The 16,949-nt window shown below is 44.0% G+C and overlaps 2 protein-coding genes across 3 annotated transcripts; one reads left to right on the top strand and one right to left on the bottom strand.

The window, feature by feature from the left end:
* Positions 1–1,665: 1,665 nt before the first annotated feature.
* On the top strand, positions 1,666–6,028 carry gja4 (gap junction protein alpha 4). Its single transcript, XM_017422153.3, has 2 exons — positions 1,666–1,769; positions 4,135–6,028. The coding sequence occupies exon 2, from the start codon at positions 4,144–4,146 to the stop codon at positions 5,179–5,181; it is 1,038 nt and encodes a 345-aa protein (XP_017277642.1). The 5' UTR covers positions 1,666–1,769; positions 4,135–4,143; the 3' UTR covers positions 5,182–6,028.
* Positions 6,029–13,492: 7,464 nt separating this feature from the next.
* smim12 (small integral membrane protein 12) lies at positions 13,493–15,366 on the bottom strand. Of its 2 annotated transcripts, none has more exons than XM_017422121.3 (2): positions 15,238–15,366; positions 13,493–13,981 (listed from the first exon to the last, which is right to left on the bottom strand). In XM_017422121.3, exon 2 carries the CDS (start codon positions 13,951–13,953, stop codon positions 13,678–13,680), a length of 276 nt encoding a protein of 91 aa, XP_017277610.1. In that variant the 5' UTR covers positions 13,954–13,981; positions 15,238–15,366; the 3' UTR covers positions 13,493–13,677. The 2 variants fall into 2 exon arrangements, with proteins under 2 accessions (XP_017277610.1, XP_024862681.1); XM_025006913.2 differs by lacking the exon at positions 15,238–15,366 and adding an exon at positions 15,081–15,192.
* Positions 15,367–16,949: the final 1,583 nt, after the last annotated feature.

Genomic DNA, 16,949 nt, shown 5'->3' with positions numbered 1-16,949 from the left:
TGAAAAAAAAAATAAATAAAATAAATCTGCTTGAAGGAATTAGAGCAACTCTGGGCAAACACGAATGCTGTAGTGAAAAGATGGCACAGCCAATGTCGTGTGCCGTAACCAAATATAAAAGTGGTCTGACAGAATTTTACAATGGGAAATATCTGTTCCAGTTTTATTTCGCAGCTAATTTAAATTTAAAAAAGGAAGAAGAACAAAGAAGAAGAAAAAAAACATGAAGGTGAAAACTGCATTATATTTTTAGTTTTCAATTTTTGTATTTTCAGTGTAAAACTCCTGATATCTGTTACTACAAGTGCTGGAGATACTTGCACTGATAAGTAAATAAATACATAAACAAATACATTTTTTGCCATAACGTGAACAAACAGAGAGAAGTTCAACTCGTGCAGTGAACATTGCAGTTTGTTGAGGGGCGTCTTTATAACAAATAAGGTAATTGGCGCCATCAAGTGGCCGAAGGGGAAATTACACAAGTCCAATTAGTCCAGTTCTTCGTTCCGAGGGCAGAGGTCTCTGAGGACCACATGTGGCTCTTTGGTCCCTCGGCAGTGACTCTTTGTAGCTCTGACCAAAATAACAAGGAAATTAATTTTTATTGAATTCCATAACAAGAACAGAAGAGCCTAGTTTTTATCACTTTTACTGCCTATTTTTTTGCAAACATGTGAACAATCCTACTTATACCAGGACAAAACATGTTGATCAGCTCATGCTAGCCTGTTAGCTGCTTCGTTAACGCAATTTCCAGCCTCACTGCGTGATTTTTCCTCTCAATCCACCAGAACAAAAATTGCAATTTTCCTTAAAGGTGTACAAAAAAATGTTGAGAAGAAAAACGCAAGGTGTTGTTTCCCAAACCTAACACAGCTTAAGCCCCGATTAAAAACTCAACCAACTGGCATAATTTTTAATATTTATCTGTATGTGTTATTATTACAGAGAAAGGACTCACATAGTTTTATCAATAGATGGTATAAGCTATAAAATATTTTACCCCATCTTGTCTTTTTTTTTGCTGTTTCATGTAAAAACACCAATAAATGTCAAAATTTATTCTTGATTTTTACTTGTTTAATGTAATAAACAACAGTAGTTGTATGCAGTGTTTGTATAACACCTAATGAGTTGTGTAATCTTGGTTTTATTTCGGGGGTCACCATCCCACACTGACCGGAAAACACCTCCCAACAGACTGGAAGCCCACGGGCCACCAGCTGGTGGTCAGTTCTAACCCACTGTGTGGCTCCTCTGGTTGTAAAGGCTGCAGACCGCGTTTTAGGGCAATAAAAGCACGTTCAAGTACTGCAGAAGGCGTCGGAAAATAGATGGTTCAAATTTTTATATCATAAAATACAATGGTTTGCTGTCAGAGCAAAGATAAAATGAGTAAAATGAACGTCTTCAGCACAACTTTTTTCAACCTTTAAAGCTTTGATTAATGCTCAGAGGTGTTAATTTAATTGAGAGGAGGGTATATAAAAACAAACAAACAAACAAACAAACAAAAAAATACTCGACGGTCCGAGCTCAGTTTGACTCCATCCGTCACGTTGTTCCCGGACGGAGTTCCTGAGGGAGGAGGGTCCGTGAAGGAGGCATGGGAAAGTTTCCCCCCGCTTTTTCCGATGACATGGGAACTTTTTAAAAGGAGGCGAAGCCCTCTCCGACCGAGCTGAAGTGACATTAGACGGACACCGGGAGCTGAGAGCAGAGAGAGTGAGCGAGGGGAAGGAGACCGAACCGAGAGAGAGAGAAAGGTAGGTCGAAATCAGGATAAAAGAACCCAACACTGAATTAAACATTTCTGCTTTCCTGCCGCTCTGTTTTGTGACCTTTTTGTGGCACAAAGGACAAAATTAGCATTATTTACGTAGCAATTTAAGCTAGCGTACGTTCCGTTACTAAGGAAATGTTAGTTTCTGTAGAAACAGCTTGGAAAAGTGGTTCCCAACTTCTTATTTCTTAAACTTTCGACACAAAACGAAAGTCACAGAAACCCCTGAGCATTTTACTGGTTTAAATAACACGTTAATAAGACATTTATTAAAGAGCCATGTCGGCCATTTTGCTACTTCTATCCAATTAGAACAGCTGTTTTCTGTCACTTCCAACATTTGTTATTGGTAACCATTTTAGTCTTTTTTTTTAAATAAAATTTCTACTTTCACAACCTTTAGAGGAGTCCTCATCTCAACTTTGTTTGTTTTTATACAACTATAAATTAGTTCTCTCAATAAAAAACAATAAGTAACCATGAAGTGACTTTAATGAACTGAAAATTGGCTGAAATGGGACTTTTTAAAATGTCCATTTCTTTGGCTTCGCCGCAGGCAGCAGTGAATCCCTGAAGACGAATATTATTTCTGTACGTTTGTTCAGTTTTGAGCATTTCTGAGGCGTACAACAATGAGCCCGGATTCCCTTACAGCCCATTGTGTTCTCATCCTGTCAGAGGAGCTTTATCTGGGTTTTTTTTCCTCTCAAAGGGGGAGGGAAAAAAAAAATAACAGAAAAACATTAATAGGATAAACAAATAGACAAGCATCACAGCAACTCCCCCACACCGGATGTTTATTTAGATGAGTGTGTGTGTGTGCGTCATTTGTCACTAACATCCCTCTAACCTCCATAAAGCTCGGGGCAAAGCGCTCATAAGGTCCTTTGAGTCAGACTTGTACAACAAAAAAAACAAACAATCAAAACATGAGGATGAGAAGGTTGGAGAAACGCATCGCGGTGCAAAGAAATGATCAACCAAACATAAGTCTCTCCACGACGTCGGAAGGATTTCTTTTACTTCAGACGGACCTATTAAAAACGTGACCACAGAGTTTGGTTGTCTACCTATGCGCCTGCCTGAAATTCACAGCCGTCCGAAAAATGTTCCTCTCCATCCGGGTTTGTTTCCTGCTCTCCGCTGTAAAGAACCACGTGCGGCAGGAATCTGTGACTGTGGCTTCCCCAACAAACAGCGTTCGAATCGAAAATGATATTTCTGTTTCATGCTCCTTTCGCTGATTGCTCCATTGGTGACGCGTTCACCTGAACCTCTCCTGTTTTCACCGACTCTTGGCCTCATTCTTAGCGACCAGAATGACCAATTTGACTAAAACCATTAGCCCACGGCAACTTCTTTGAGTAAGGATGCAAGAAAAAAGCCAAAACAAACAAAACTAAATGAAAGTGACTAAAATCTCCAGCAGTTAAATAAGTGACTCGAAACAGTCCTGCCTCACAAATGTTTCAGTGCGACACAGATGCACGCTGGCTGCGGCGCTCATATTGGCCGGAAAGGGTCTGAATGCACAGCTGAAAGTGACTTTTAAAACTTCCAAGTTCATTGAATAAGGGAAAATGTTGATTAACTGCTGAGAAACCAGGAATCATTCGGCTTCACCTGTCGGAAAGAGGAAAAGAGCCAAATCCAACACAGCTGTTTAAAATGTGATAAGATATTCTTTTAACTTCACCTACCCTTCTCAGAAAACATATATATGTTTTGTATATGAGCTTGTGGGGTTTATATTTGCTCCATTTAGCTGTTAACACTACACAATTAAACGTGGCAGAAATCAAACAGACAGGACACATAAACACACACGGCTGTTGGGTGGAGATACGTTCCCTCTGCCAGGTATAGGAGATTCACAACTATTAGCAGACAGAAAAGAGATATCGATATTCTTTCTTTTAGCATTTTACTTACGACAGCATTGCTTAACCCTCTCAAGGCAGGCGTTGCAACAACATATCTGATTTTTCCTGTTACTAAAACTTGATTTGAGCCTGAGAGGGTTAAAAGAACAGCTAGGTATCCAGGCTAAGTTGAAGCAGAATGTCAGCCGAGCCTCCTGAAACCTGAGTGCCGTATGTTAGTTGAAAAGTTCAAGAAATTAAAAGATAAATTAGTAAAAATAATACGTCAACTAGAAATGTTGACGTCAACAAAGTGATGTAATCGACTGATGTTTGAAGAAAGAGATTAGTTCTGACTGACTGAAGAGGTAACGGCTGGTCCAAGTGGATTCGTGTCAAAGATATTCTCTTCTTCTTTTTTTTTTAAAATGTATCTTGCGCTGTAGTTTTGTTGGACCGTTTTCTGATTGTGACTTGGATTCTCAGGAGCAGAGGATGTCCAGAGCTGACTGGTCCTTCCTGGAGGATCTGCTGGAGAAGGGCCAGGAGTACTCGACACCCATCGGCCGTGTCTGGCTCACCGTCCTCTTCCTGTTTCGGCTGTTGGTCCTGGGGACTGCCGCCGAGTCGGCGTGGGATGACGAGCAGGCCGACTTCGTCTGCAACACGAGGCAGCCTGGCTGCACCCCCGTGTGCTACAACACGGCCTTCCCCATATCGCACTTCCGCTACTTTGTGCTGCAGGTCATCTTCGTCTCCACGCCGACCATCTTCTACTTCGGCTACGTGGCCGTGCACGCCGGGAAGAGCCGCCGAAACATAGAGGTCAAAGACGAGAAGCAGACGGGCAAAATTTTGATATCCGTGTACCGCGGGACTAAAGAGGACTCGGAGGAGAAAGAGAAAGAAAGGAGCGGCGGGAGCGAGCCGGATTGTGCCAAGAGTTCCGACGAGCCTGTGAAACTGAGAGGCACGCTGCTGGGAGTATACATGTTCAGCATCCTGTTAAAGGTTCTGCTAGAAACTGGGTTTATTGTTGGACTTTGGTTCCTGTACGACGGCTTCTTCATCGCAGCCAAGTTTGAGTGCACGGGGTTCCCGTGTCCTCACACCGTGGACTGCTTCGTGTCTCGCCCCACGGAGAAGACCATCTTCACCATCTACACTCAGGTGATCGCCGCCGTCTCCCTGCTCCTCAACCTCACTGAGCTGCTCCACCTGCTGGCGCGCGCCGCTTCCCGCCGGCTGGAGGAGCGCCGCCAGGACAGCCTGCCTCGGTCCGAGCGGGCCCGACGGGACGATCCGAAGCTGGAGGCGCGCCGCGCAGACGCCACGTTAAATACCAACGGGGCAACGGAGCCGAACCCGGGACGAGGAGCGACAGCCGGGGCCGACCCGCTTCCGAGTTACGTGAACTGTATGGACGAAATCCGAAGAACCCATTCCAACACGTTCCAATATACTGAACACTTACAAGCAGCTGGGAAAAATCCAAACAGTCCCAGTAAGGGGCAACAAAAACATTATGTTTGATGCTGTTTATGCATACAAAGACATTGCCTGTTTGTTTGTTTTTTATCAATTCTGCACATGACACTTGACTTACTTAAAGCTCTGCTGGGAAGAACAACCACTCCACTGTGAAGCCAAAGCCTCAGAGGCAAACAGACACGCAGGGTTTTTACTCTCAAAATGATTCCATTCAAAATGAAACATTTTGAGAAAGGGAATGAGAAAGCACAGCGAGGGAAGCTTTAACTTATACGTTGCCTTCCCGGATAGAGGAAGTGTACGTGGAGGAGCCTCTGTTAAAGAGGCTATCCGAGGGGAATGGGATTTGAGCGTATTCCTCTGAGATTTGCACTGTAACCCAAAGAGAGTTTGTGTTTTTTTTAAACTCCCCATTCCTCTTAATGGTCCTGTTTTTATTGTGGAATGTTCTGATCTCTAGATCCTGCTCTGCTCCCAGCAGTCTACTTGCATCGGATGCAAGCATGCGTGTATATGCACACACACACACACACACACACACACACACACAATGTACTTTTCCACTATTTGCACAGTTCTGGTCACTCGCACGTTGGGGACGTGGCCCGGGAGGGCCTGGAAGAAGAACTGACCGAAGTACTTTAGCTGAGAGGAGAGGAGAGAGGCCCGCTGCGTCCAAGCAGACATCCAGTGTGGATCTGAAAGCTTTTACTGAGCCGAGCCAGAGCTGCAAGGCAACGATGGCGATTGCACACCGAATGGACTGAAAGAAGCGGGTAATTCGTTGGGAAAAAAAATATTTAAGCTCATTTTTAGGCTTTTAAGGAATGGAAGTCTTGATATTTATTATATGGAGGAAAATAAAGAGCCTGAAATTCAAACAAACCAACAGCTACTGAATCGTATTTAATATTGTAGAGAAGCCCAGCTTCATTGTGTGAACGCTGATTCAGCATGTACACCGCTCTTTTCCTGGTCGGTTTCGGGTTTTCATACATTTTTTTAAAATCAAACTACTTCTGCGTACTTCGTAATTCAAAACATTCAGCTTATCGGAGGGATGGGTGCTGTGACTTTTATACTTTATCAAATATTTAAGTTTATTTACATATGTTTTCCCCATAGAAACACATTGGGATCTCTTTATTTCCTTTAAAAATATAATTCGCTTTGAAATCTGCTTCAGTGTACTTCTTAAGCTACTTTTAGCTTTTTAGCTACTTGTTTTGCTGCTTTTAGCTTCTAGCTAGCCTTTGATAGTTTAAACTAGCCATTTTGCTATGTTTTACTAGCATTTTGCTACTTTTAGGCTCTAGCTAGCAATTTGCTGCCTTAAACTAGCATTTTGCTACTTTTAGCTTCTAGCTAGCCTTTGATAGTTTAAGCTAGCCATTTTCCTACATTTACCTAGCATTTTGCTACTTTTAGCTTCTAGCTAGCCCTTTGCTGCCTTAAACTTAAACTAGCTTTTTGCTCATCTTGGCTAACCTAACCTTTTGCTGCATTTAGCTTTGAGGTAGCCTTTGGCCACTTTTGAGTTTTAGCTAGAGTTTTGTTCCTTTAGTCTAGTGGTGTCCAGTTCTGGTCCTGGAGGAACACTATCCTCCATGTTTTAGGTGTTTCTCTGCTGTGACACACCTGATCTGAATGACTGAGTGATTAACAGGCTTCTGCAGAACATGAAGACCTGCTGAGGAGCAGAGAAACAACTAAAACCTGCAGGACGGTGGCCCTCCAGGACCAGGATCGGACACCACTGCTATAGGCTGCAGTTTTGCAAAAAATGCAATTTCTCTGGTTCTAATTGATGCCTTGTGTCAAAGTAGTTTGATCAATTTCTTTCTTTCTACAAGCAAAGAGTAGATTTCTTACACAGGAAATGAAGAGATGATGTCTTTCCTGTCCAGCGTTATTTTGCACCACTCCAAGTATTGTTGTACAGGAAACCCAAATCCCTCACGATAACAGAATAAATAATAGTTCGACTTTCTATCATATCACAGGTCTAGTGTCTGATAAGGGAGCTAGTGGAGGGAAATGAACCTGATTTAATGTCTGTTTTCAAACCAAGAGTTCTGACTTCCTGGTTTACAAAGAAGGGCATCACTCAAACACGAGTTCAGGCGAGCTAATGTTGGCCGGCGACCCTTTTTTTTCCCCCCCACGTCGAGCAGCTGATAAAACCCCAAACTCCCGTCGCTCTGTTGAAATGAAGTGATATTTCCTCTCAGGGCCGTAGCTACGATGCTCAGCGGCTCCTGTAGTCCACCGTTACCATGACGATAAGCGGTTAATGGGGGAAACGGGGATTTCTCAGCGCCAGTGAGCTCGAAGCGTGTGTGAGTTCCAAAAAATAAAAAATTAAAGCAAAGAGCCAAAGGTTTACCATTGTTTTAAAGTGATGTGATAACGTCTGCATCAGCCTTCGCAAAGGAATGCGTTTACGTCGCGTGCCGGCCCCCCGCTGAGGAAACAGCAGCTACCCAGGTCCGATGCCTGCTCACGATAACCCCGCTGGCATTCAACCGGCAGTTTTGTTATCCTAGTTTTCATGTTTTCGTGCCCACGGCCACGTGATCATTCCCGCCTGCTTTCATAAAAAGCCGGGGTGGGTGGATGGGTGGGGGGGGGGGTCATGGAACACATTGCACAGGGCAGCTGATACCGGCTGCACTGCTGCCAACAACAAAACAGCCGAGCTGCCTTTTCCCACTTCGTGCTCGAAGCTTTCCAGACTAAATAACTCGCCTCCTGTTCAGGGAGGAACATGGAAACTCACAGGTCGGATACAGACTTTTAGACTTCGATCCTCTTATTTTGAGTTGTAACCATTTTGGTCAAACTTTGAAAGAAACAATACGTATAATACATGTTGTGAAAGACTCTCAGCTGCTACCAGATCAAATTTCAGCTCAATATCTGTAAAACTGACCGAGTTTTAGCTGGTTTTGTACTGACCGAGGTCGAATGGCTGTTGCAGCCATCTTGAATTGGGTTCAAAACCCAATCATTTGTACTGGCACATCCAGCGATTAGCTCCTGAACGTTAGATCAAGATCTGTCCAGTGGTTCATGAGATATTTCGCTAACAGACAAATGGGCTCAACTCCAGTTAGTACCAAAGATTAAGGCGAGGATTCGTAACAGTTAGTACTTGGACTACGTGTTGTGAATGACTCTCAGCTAACACCACTCCAAATTTGAGCACAATATCTGCAAAACCGATCAAATTATAGCCATTTTGGGGTTTTCTAAAGTGGATTGACTGTGGCGGCCATCTTGGGTTGGGTTGGCTCCACAAGTTAATCATTTGCAGATGTATATTCAGTGATTATTCCTTACAAATTTCATTAAAATCCATGCAGTGGTTAATGAGATATTTTGCTAACAGACAGACGAGAGTCGACTCCACATAGGTAATGGCAAAATTTTAAACAAGCATCTTACACAATCAGGTGTTGCTCAGAGTACATGTTGGGGAAAAGCCTCAGCTACAACCAAATCAAATTTTAGGTCAGTGTGTGTAAAATTGGCCGAGATGGAGCCATTTTTGTTTGTTTTTTTTTTTTAAACTCAGTTGATTGTGGCAGCCATCTTGAATCGGGCTGCTCAGTTTATCGACCGCCTTCACCTTCACAGAGAGTCGGCGTGAGCTCCCAGAAAGCTGGGAGAAGAACGTGAGCAAGTGTCGGCGGGGACTTTCTGTGAGGATCCATCAGGTCCTCCTCAGAAGTCCATTGCTGACTCCGTTTCCTGGGATTGTTGAAGTCACGGCCGATGCATTTCCTCAGCCCTGTGGTCGGCCACATGCCGTTGGATGTGGAGAAACGACAGGCGGTCTTTCAGCTTGGTGAACGGGCACACACACACACACGGCTGAAAGGGTCATGAAGTGTTTCGTTTTTGGAGGGAACGTCTGGGTGTTGCGCCCGGGACCAACCGTAGGTGATCTTTAAAGCCTTAAAGAGACGAGCGAGCACAAACACAGAACCTCAAACTTTCACCTCTACGCAGACCAACGAAGAACTTACGGGCCCTGAAATAGCGTCTGCGGGGTCGACGCGGTCCTTAGGATGACATCAGATCTGTATTTTTAGACAGAACACAAACAATAACCCATCAGACGGCGAGGGCTTCTGTTTATAATCTTCTGTTTTTGTCGTGGAGAGCTCATTCGAGGAAATTGTAGCCCTGTGCCAAATCCCTTTTTTTTCCCCCTCATAAGCGTGCTGGAGTTGTGAGCAGAGCAGAGCTGACCTGACCTTCCGGCTGATGATGTCATCAGCAAACCTGCTGCGACCGTAGGTGAAGATGTGCCACGTTGAGCTCGATAAATGCTGATACAGGCGAACCAGCTCTGCTAGAGCACCGAAATCGTCCCTTTTGAATGGAGCGCGGTGCGTGCGGTCCGCGCCAAGTTACAAAAATGACGATGCGCCTTATAGTCCGGTGTGCTTTGTATATATGACAAATGTTCGAAAATGGATCATTCATCGACAGTGTGTCTTATAATCCAGTGCGACCTATAGTGTGGAAAATACGCTACTTTCAATTTGTCCGAAAGGAAAAAAAAAAAAAAAACGTACCTGAACTGAGACTCCTGGGTTTCTTCTTCGATAAGTCATCTCTTAAGTTTTATTTTTCTCTACTGGTTCGTCTGGTTGGTGACAAAAGGCTTAGTCCGGCTAAGTCAAATCTTACTCGTCTGGTGAATCTGTCAGGGTTTGATGCAGGTTTGATGTCTGGATAGTCTGAGGAGGTGAGGTGTGGGTTCAGACCTCTCAGAATTGGCTGGACCGGCTTGATTCGGTCAGCGCTAAGTGCTGACTCAAGGGGTCTTGACCTCTGACCTTTATCAGGAACAATCCGGACAAATGATTTTGCTTGTTTCCTCGACAATGTCACGTGCGTGCACCTTGCTCCTAATTGGTCTGTTTTGGACAACTGAACTGAACTGAACAGCTTCTAAATTTAAATGCTGGGACAGGAAGTGGGTCCGTATCTGTTTCCTGCTCCAGCATTGTTCGTCTCCGGGGACTGGCCGGCAGGGATTGTTCCACCTGACAGTGGTGCTGCGGTGGGCATTGTTTCCTTTGTTTCGTCTGTCCCCCTCTGTCGCGTCTGCCAGTGTTACACCATACAACCGCGAGCCGTGGACGGAGTCAATTAAGGGGAGCACCTAAACTGGAGCTCACAGAAACAGCTCCTTTTCTGTAGGAGAGGAGCTGCTCCTGTCTAACCTGCTTTTGGGCCAGAAGAACTCAAAGCCGTACCACTTTGTTAATCCTGGACTTTTTTCCTGCTTCGGATGGATGAAGGGGAGGCTCTTCTGTGAGCCTCATCTTTGTGGATTCTATTAAAGAGTTTCCCGATCAGATAAGTTAAGATTAATTAGTTTTTACACCACAGTGCAGCCTCTTAAACGTGTCAAATCTCTGTTCTGCACTCAAAACCCCACGTCCGTCTCGATCCCTGCAGCGCCTGCGTACGTGATAAAAGGGGGAAGTTATAGGGGTGGGGGCTCTGACCCAGCCACCGCAGCAGCATCAGATCCAGAGAGAGTGTCACGTGACACACCACGTTCTCCACTGCCGTGTTTGCAGATGGAGTTTAGGATTCACAACAACCGTGTAGACCAGAGGTTCCCAACCCACTTCAGCATCTTCCCGCTAGGTTCGCCACACCACATCATCCACCTGCTGCTAAAACGAGCCTCACCGGTTCTCTGTTGTCATCGCCCTGGTGGATGACGATCGCCAATCAGGGATGGCGACGGGTCTCACTGTGTTTTAATAAGTCAACTCAAAAACTGCCAATCTGACTCCGAACCTCGCCCAAAGCCAATGTTGCCCGCAAGATCAGAATGAAAAGCGCCCGATCTGGCAACGCTGGAGGAGAGGTCGCTTGCAGTAGAAGGCTGGTACGTGGAACAAACTGTTCAGATCTTAGAGCATCCATTAGGTTCTCGTCATGTTTACAGCGCACGTTTCAATGAAAGTCGATATTTGACTTCATACGGAAATACAGATCTTTGGCGTTGGGGTGTTCTCAGATGTTGGAGATAACTCTTTTAAAAAAAAACACAAAGTTTTGTATATGGAATTTTATAGTTATTTGCAAGCACAAACAGCAGCGACAGCAGGTAGCTGTAGCACTTCCCCCGCAGGATGATCACAATCACCTTGTCGGATGAGGCTAAACGAGATTCTGGGTACCACTAGTTGTGCTCGGGAATCAAAGCAAAAAAAAAAAAATGCATGAACGAATGTGTGTGTGTGTGTGTGTGTGTGTGTGGCTGCTTAATCAGATGACGCGGTGCCGTTCCAGCCTGCAGACAGCTCCATTGTTTATGCGATACGGGGAACACTGTCTCCAGCCAGGATGCTGGATTGGACCTCCATCAAAAAAACAAAATAGGTATCAGCTGTTGTGGGAAAACAAAAATGAATCCGGGCTCAAACTGAGAATCTTAAGAGTAAAAGTTGATTGAACTTGTCGACATGAGAGGTCAAACGCATTCCTCAGCAGATAATCACAACACTCCAACTAACAGAATGTTTGTCTATTTATTGCATGCCGGGATTACACCGTTTTGTGTCCGAGCAGCTGGCTGCGGGGAAAGTCGACAGTTTCACAAAACGCGCCAGCTGAGACAGAACCCGGTTCCCACCTGGACCGACGGCCCCGTCCCTGAGAAATACAGACTCCACTTCTCTGTAAAACAACCCAGATTACTTAAAAACAGACGGACACTGTTCTTAAACAGTTTCACACGAGTGCATCAAACATCATTAAATGTTAGATTTCACCAGAACGTGAGCCAGCATCACCCACACCCATTCCCCCCATCACCCAGCAAGAACAATGGCGGACCTCCCGACATCCTCCTCATTTCAGTTCCCACTGCAGTTCTGTCCAGCTCTGAGGAGCCGGGCCATTGTTAAGACAGGCAATCTGTCCTCTGACTGTCCCCAGGAGAACACACACACACCTTTCACACGCCAAAGCAACTCTCAGTATGATTTAGCAGCCATCACCTCTCCGTCCCGAGGACGTCTGGACTGAAGCGCGGAGTAACCACGCCTTCTTTCCGTCGTTTCGTTTGATCGCAAATCAAAGAGGGCAACAAAAAGAAGCTTCAGATGGCGACAGATAACGTGGTCGTCGCCACTCCGGTGGAAGTCTGGGCACTGACGGGCGGCGTCAGTTTCACGCAGAACAAACGCTGGGGCGACGGGCAGGTTCGGGGTCGCCGGTCCGACTGAACCTGAGAAGTCTTTCTTTTCTGTTGACGTCAAACTAAAATGCTGAAAGCGCTAATATGTAAAAAAAACAAGTTTTGGGCTGATTTTGTGGATCTCTTTGCCGATGCGCTGAAAGGTCACGTTTGGCGTTGACATTCACGTTTCTCGCGTTCGTTCGGCGCCTCGTAATCCCAAAGCTAAATGCCAGAGTTTTAATCACGAACCGACTTATGAGAGCGAACAAATCATCGGCTGATTAAAATGGATGAGTTGTTCGTGGCGAGCACTGAATTCTGTGACCTTACAGATGGAGTACAAAATAAAGACGAAGCGATGATGCTTTCGTAAGGAGGAGAAGTTGGCCTCACGTCCCCACGGATGAAATATCTGCGACGGTGCGTCTATCCCGAGGTGCCCAACGAGTCACAAAGCTGGCATTTCACATTTTTTGCCTCGAGGAATCGTTTCCTAATGAAAGGAGAGGAACAAAATGAACGTCAAGGAGACAAAAAAGGCGCACGCTTTCAGCTTAGAAACACATTCGTCTTTATTCGTTATTTCTACAAGTCACAATTCGGATTTTTGGTGTGCGGAAATGGCAGCCTTTCTAAAAAATGAAAGTACCCCGTGCACACGGCAAACACTCTGCCTTAGCAGCTTACAACTCCTGCAGAAATCTCCGAAACTACACGACTTGTTACGTCTCATCCCATCGTAGGTTGTAGAAAAGAAAAAACAAAAAACAAAACAGCTGTCTTTCTGTTCCCACTGTCTTCATCACAGACAGATGTCTGTTCTCAACAGAAGAGGTTAAAAAGGACAAAAGGTGCGCGGCACGTTTTGAACTTGAGAGTCGCGTTAAAATCTGGGTTGCGCTGCGGCAACCGAACACGGATGAAACGACGTTCGCCTTCTCGTTGCACCAGCAGACAGGCGAAGACAAAAACAAAAATGAGATCAGAGCCGAAACACTGAGGAGTTCACTAGGATTGCAGCGGTGTTTCATTTGTGAATCCATGCAAGATCAAGCGTGTGCACCGGATTGTGAAGCGATTCCATTCACGATCTAAAACCGGTTTGAAATGAGCGAGAATACTTTTTAAAATGTGTTCCAGCTCCTAATCAGTCTCTGCTGTTCATCTGTGCAAGTTCGGGCCTTTAGGAAGTCACGAGTTGGAGAAGTGTAGTGGAGGTGGACAGAAGAACGGGCGGTTTTGTCCTCCAGTTCACCCCGCTGTGATCCCACGGCGCCGTCCTTACAAAGGTGAGAAACCGTCTGTCGCGCCGACACGAGTTAGCTCTTCTCGGGTCGGTTCCTGTTGAGGGCAGCTTTCGGCGTGAACTCCAGTTTCTCCTTCAGGCTCAGCACCTGAGTGCCGTCCTGGCCCACTTGCTCCTGCAGCTTCCGCTCCTCCCGCAGCTCCAGGATGCTCTTTTCGTCCTCCCGGGGTTTGGGCGTCCCCCGGATGAACCATTCCAGGTGGTAGCCCACTGCTCCAACCACGAAGGCCACGGGGAAGGTGACGTAAGGCGCGTAGGTCCGCAAAGCCGTCCACATGACGGGCCACATGACTGCCAGCCACTTTGGTTTCCAAGTGCTGAGTGTTGACATGAAAATAATAGAATTAAATCACATTTCAGGTTTTATTAAAGGCGTAATTCATGGTAAGGAGCTTTAGTTAGATGGAGAAACTAGCAAACACCTTTAGTTTTGAGCAGTTTTAATCTAATAAGCAAATACCTATCTGCTGGCTCCCTCTTGTGGTTAGAAACTGAAGCTGCTGGTTATACCAAATTATGAACCATAACCAGCATATGAATTAACTAAATTAATTCAGTCAGACAGGGAGTGGGAGAACTGTACAATGTAATTATTATTAACGTGGTATTTGCTTTAAATCATCCTAAAGGCCACAAGAACAAGTGAGCACTTATTAACACAAACTAACCTGACTTTACAGGAAGCAACACTTCCACATACAGGTGCAAGTAATAAACAATCAAATAAATTTAGAGTATCAAAGAAAATCTCCTGTATTTCAATAACTCAATTCAAAAACTCAAACCTATACAGATTCTTTACACACACTGATACAATTCAAGGGTTTATTTCTGTTTATTTTTACGATGGCTTAAAGCTAACTCGGAATATCACATAAAACCAATAAACGCAAGGATTTTAAATTAACTTATCGATGATATTCTAATTATCTGTGATGAACCTGTGAGATGAATTGCCTTAAGACGCTTGCACATCTTTTAAAAAAATAAAAATAAAAAACACTATCACAACTGTGCCATGCTAGCCTCAGATTAGCATTAGCGCTCCTGCTTCGGTTAGCTGGTTAGAAAAGTCAAAATGTCACGGCCTCAGTTTTGTTCCCGCATGTGTCATGCAAGCCGAATTAAAGAAGTAACCTTCACTTTTAACGAGCCATTCATTTGACTCTTTAACCCGTCCGCCTTCCCTTATTATTAGACACGAAGAGTTATACAGTAACAATTTATTACGGAGTTCGCCGTATCGTCGGATCACAACCCATTAAATGAGACAAATGACAAGGAAATTTAGTTTGAACAAACTGTTACTGAGGCTAAAACTTCAGAAAGCGTCTTAAGACTTAAAAGCAAATAATGTGTAAAACATATGATGACAATTACTTTAAAAAAACTTGATTTCTATAGCAGATAATTCACCTTTAGTTAACCGACACGTAACCTTCACAGTACGGACAATGTCACTTTGGACGTAAGCCCACAACTTTACTGTATTTACCTAAAAATACCCAATGCGACACTATTTGACGTGATATTTCCATAAATACATTAGTTTATTTCATAACACTGTGCTCACCTTTATCGTTAGCACGTTGGCACTGTGGTGACGCAACTTCCGCTTCTGTGCCGGTATCCTTCAAGGTTAAATGTGATTGGTTGAGCGACTTCTCAATTTCTGGTGTTTTATCCCCACCTACTGGTACAGATAGGTCACTGCATCGAGATGAGCTGGGCAACTTTTGATCACAATATAGCATGTTAAACTGTGTAAGTCTCGTGCATTTTTGAGCAAGTGAGCCAGACTTTCTTATGATTTTGGATTAATAGGTTTTCAAAGTTTTATGAAACTTTTCCAGAAGGTTTTTCTTTGGATTTTGGATGCTTTTTCCACTCCATTTTGTGTCCAGTCCTTGTACCTGACCATGACCATGGTATTGTGCTGCCAGCACTTAAAATAACAATAAAAAATCTGTAGTGGTGGACAGAAAGACCCACTGCATCTCCAGCAGATGCACAGTATCTAAAAGTCATATCTTTAAGAAACAGGAAAAAAAAAATCCAGCAAAGAAATAACAAGACCTTAGAGATGCATCGTCCCGCAGTTATTCATCAGTTTCTGCTGGTAGATCTTTCAGAATCACCTTGTTGGTTCTAAAATCCCATTCTGTGTCTATTAAACTGTTTTCTTTGGCATTTCTTATGGATTTGATTCAAGAAAGCACAACAAAGTGTTTCTTTGTGACAAGCTGACAGAAACAAAGTCCCCGAAAATTCATTTTAAATCAGCTTTTCATTAAGTTGTCAGTTATAACACAACACTGATGAACTCATTGAGTTTAGACATTATTTAGAAGCTTTTTTATGCCCAAATGATTCTCAGGTCTGATTAACAAAGAAAACATCTCTCCGAAAGTGTTTAGGAAATGAGGGATGACTTAAGACTGAATTTGTAAAATTCAATATAATACAAGATTTTAAAACACTCGTCAGGCTCATGAGGAGAAAAGTACAACTATAAAACTGCACATGAGCCAAACAAGTTATTGATGTGGTTTAATATTTGGTTTTATGAGCCGCCATATATTAAAATCTGCACAAAGATGCACAAATGCATCTTGTGCCTGTGCAAGACAACTGGGTTGTTTCCTGTCCAACATGAGACACTCGTCTTGTCAAAAAGAGCCGAGAAGACCTGAAAAAAAAAACATCAACAACAACACCACCTTAATAAAAACATTTTCCATAGATCATCTTGTCAGGGAACACGCCTTAAAAAGCTGACAGGAGCGACTTACCCTCTGATGACAACTTGCAATCGCCAAGGAATTTTTTCCAAGTTAAGAAAAAAAAACTTTTTGATTTATAAAGAGACTTTCAGATGGTGCATCACTATAAACAACTAAAAAGCACGACCCTTTGTTTATTACAGCCTGCCACCTAAAGGTAAGAGGGGAGGGGAAACGATGCCAGAGTTAGCAGTTTTAGCAAAATATTTCAAGAAGCAGAGGACAGACTTTAACAACACTTTCAGGAAGTAATCATTTGATGTCGGTCTACAACTGATCAACCTTTGGAGTAAGTCCAAATCAAAACAGATGCCTCAGCTGAACGATACAAGGCCAACACAGAAAAGGATCCAACTCAGTCAGCTAATGCAGATATTGAGTTAAAACTGACACGGCAGTGGGCAATAAGCATTCCTTCGAGGAGAGCAAGGAAGTAGTTGGCATTTCTGTCACGTAGGAGGAACTAATGTATCTTCAAGCTGACTTATGGGGGAACAGTGTT

This window comes from Kryptolebias marmoratus, linkage group LG5 (assembly GCF_001649575.2).
Source record: "Kryptolebias marmoratus isolate JLee-2015 linkage group LG5, ASM164957v2, whole genome shotgun sequence".
Taxonomy (NCBI): domain Eukaryota; kingdom Metazoa; phylum Chordata; class Actinopteri; order Cyprinodontiformes; family Rivulidae; genus Kryptolebias; species Kryptolebias marmoratus.
This window is presented reverse-complemented; position numbering and strand designations above follow the sequence as displayed.

Excerpts from the sequence above, each read along its gene's own strand:
- smim12 (XM_017422121.3), bottom strand. The coding sequence starts at position 13,953 with ATGTGGCCCGTCATGTGGACGGCTTTGCGGACCTACGCGCCTTACGTC.
- gja4 (XM_017422153.3), top strand. The coding sequence starts at position 4,144 with ATGTCCAGAGCTGACTGGTCCTTCCTGGAGGATCTGCTGGAGAAGGGC.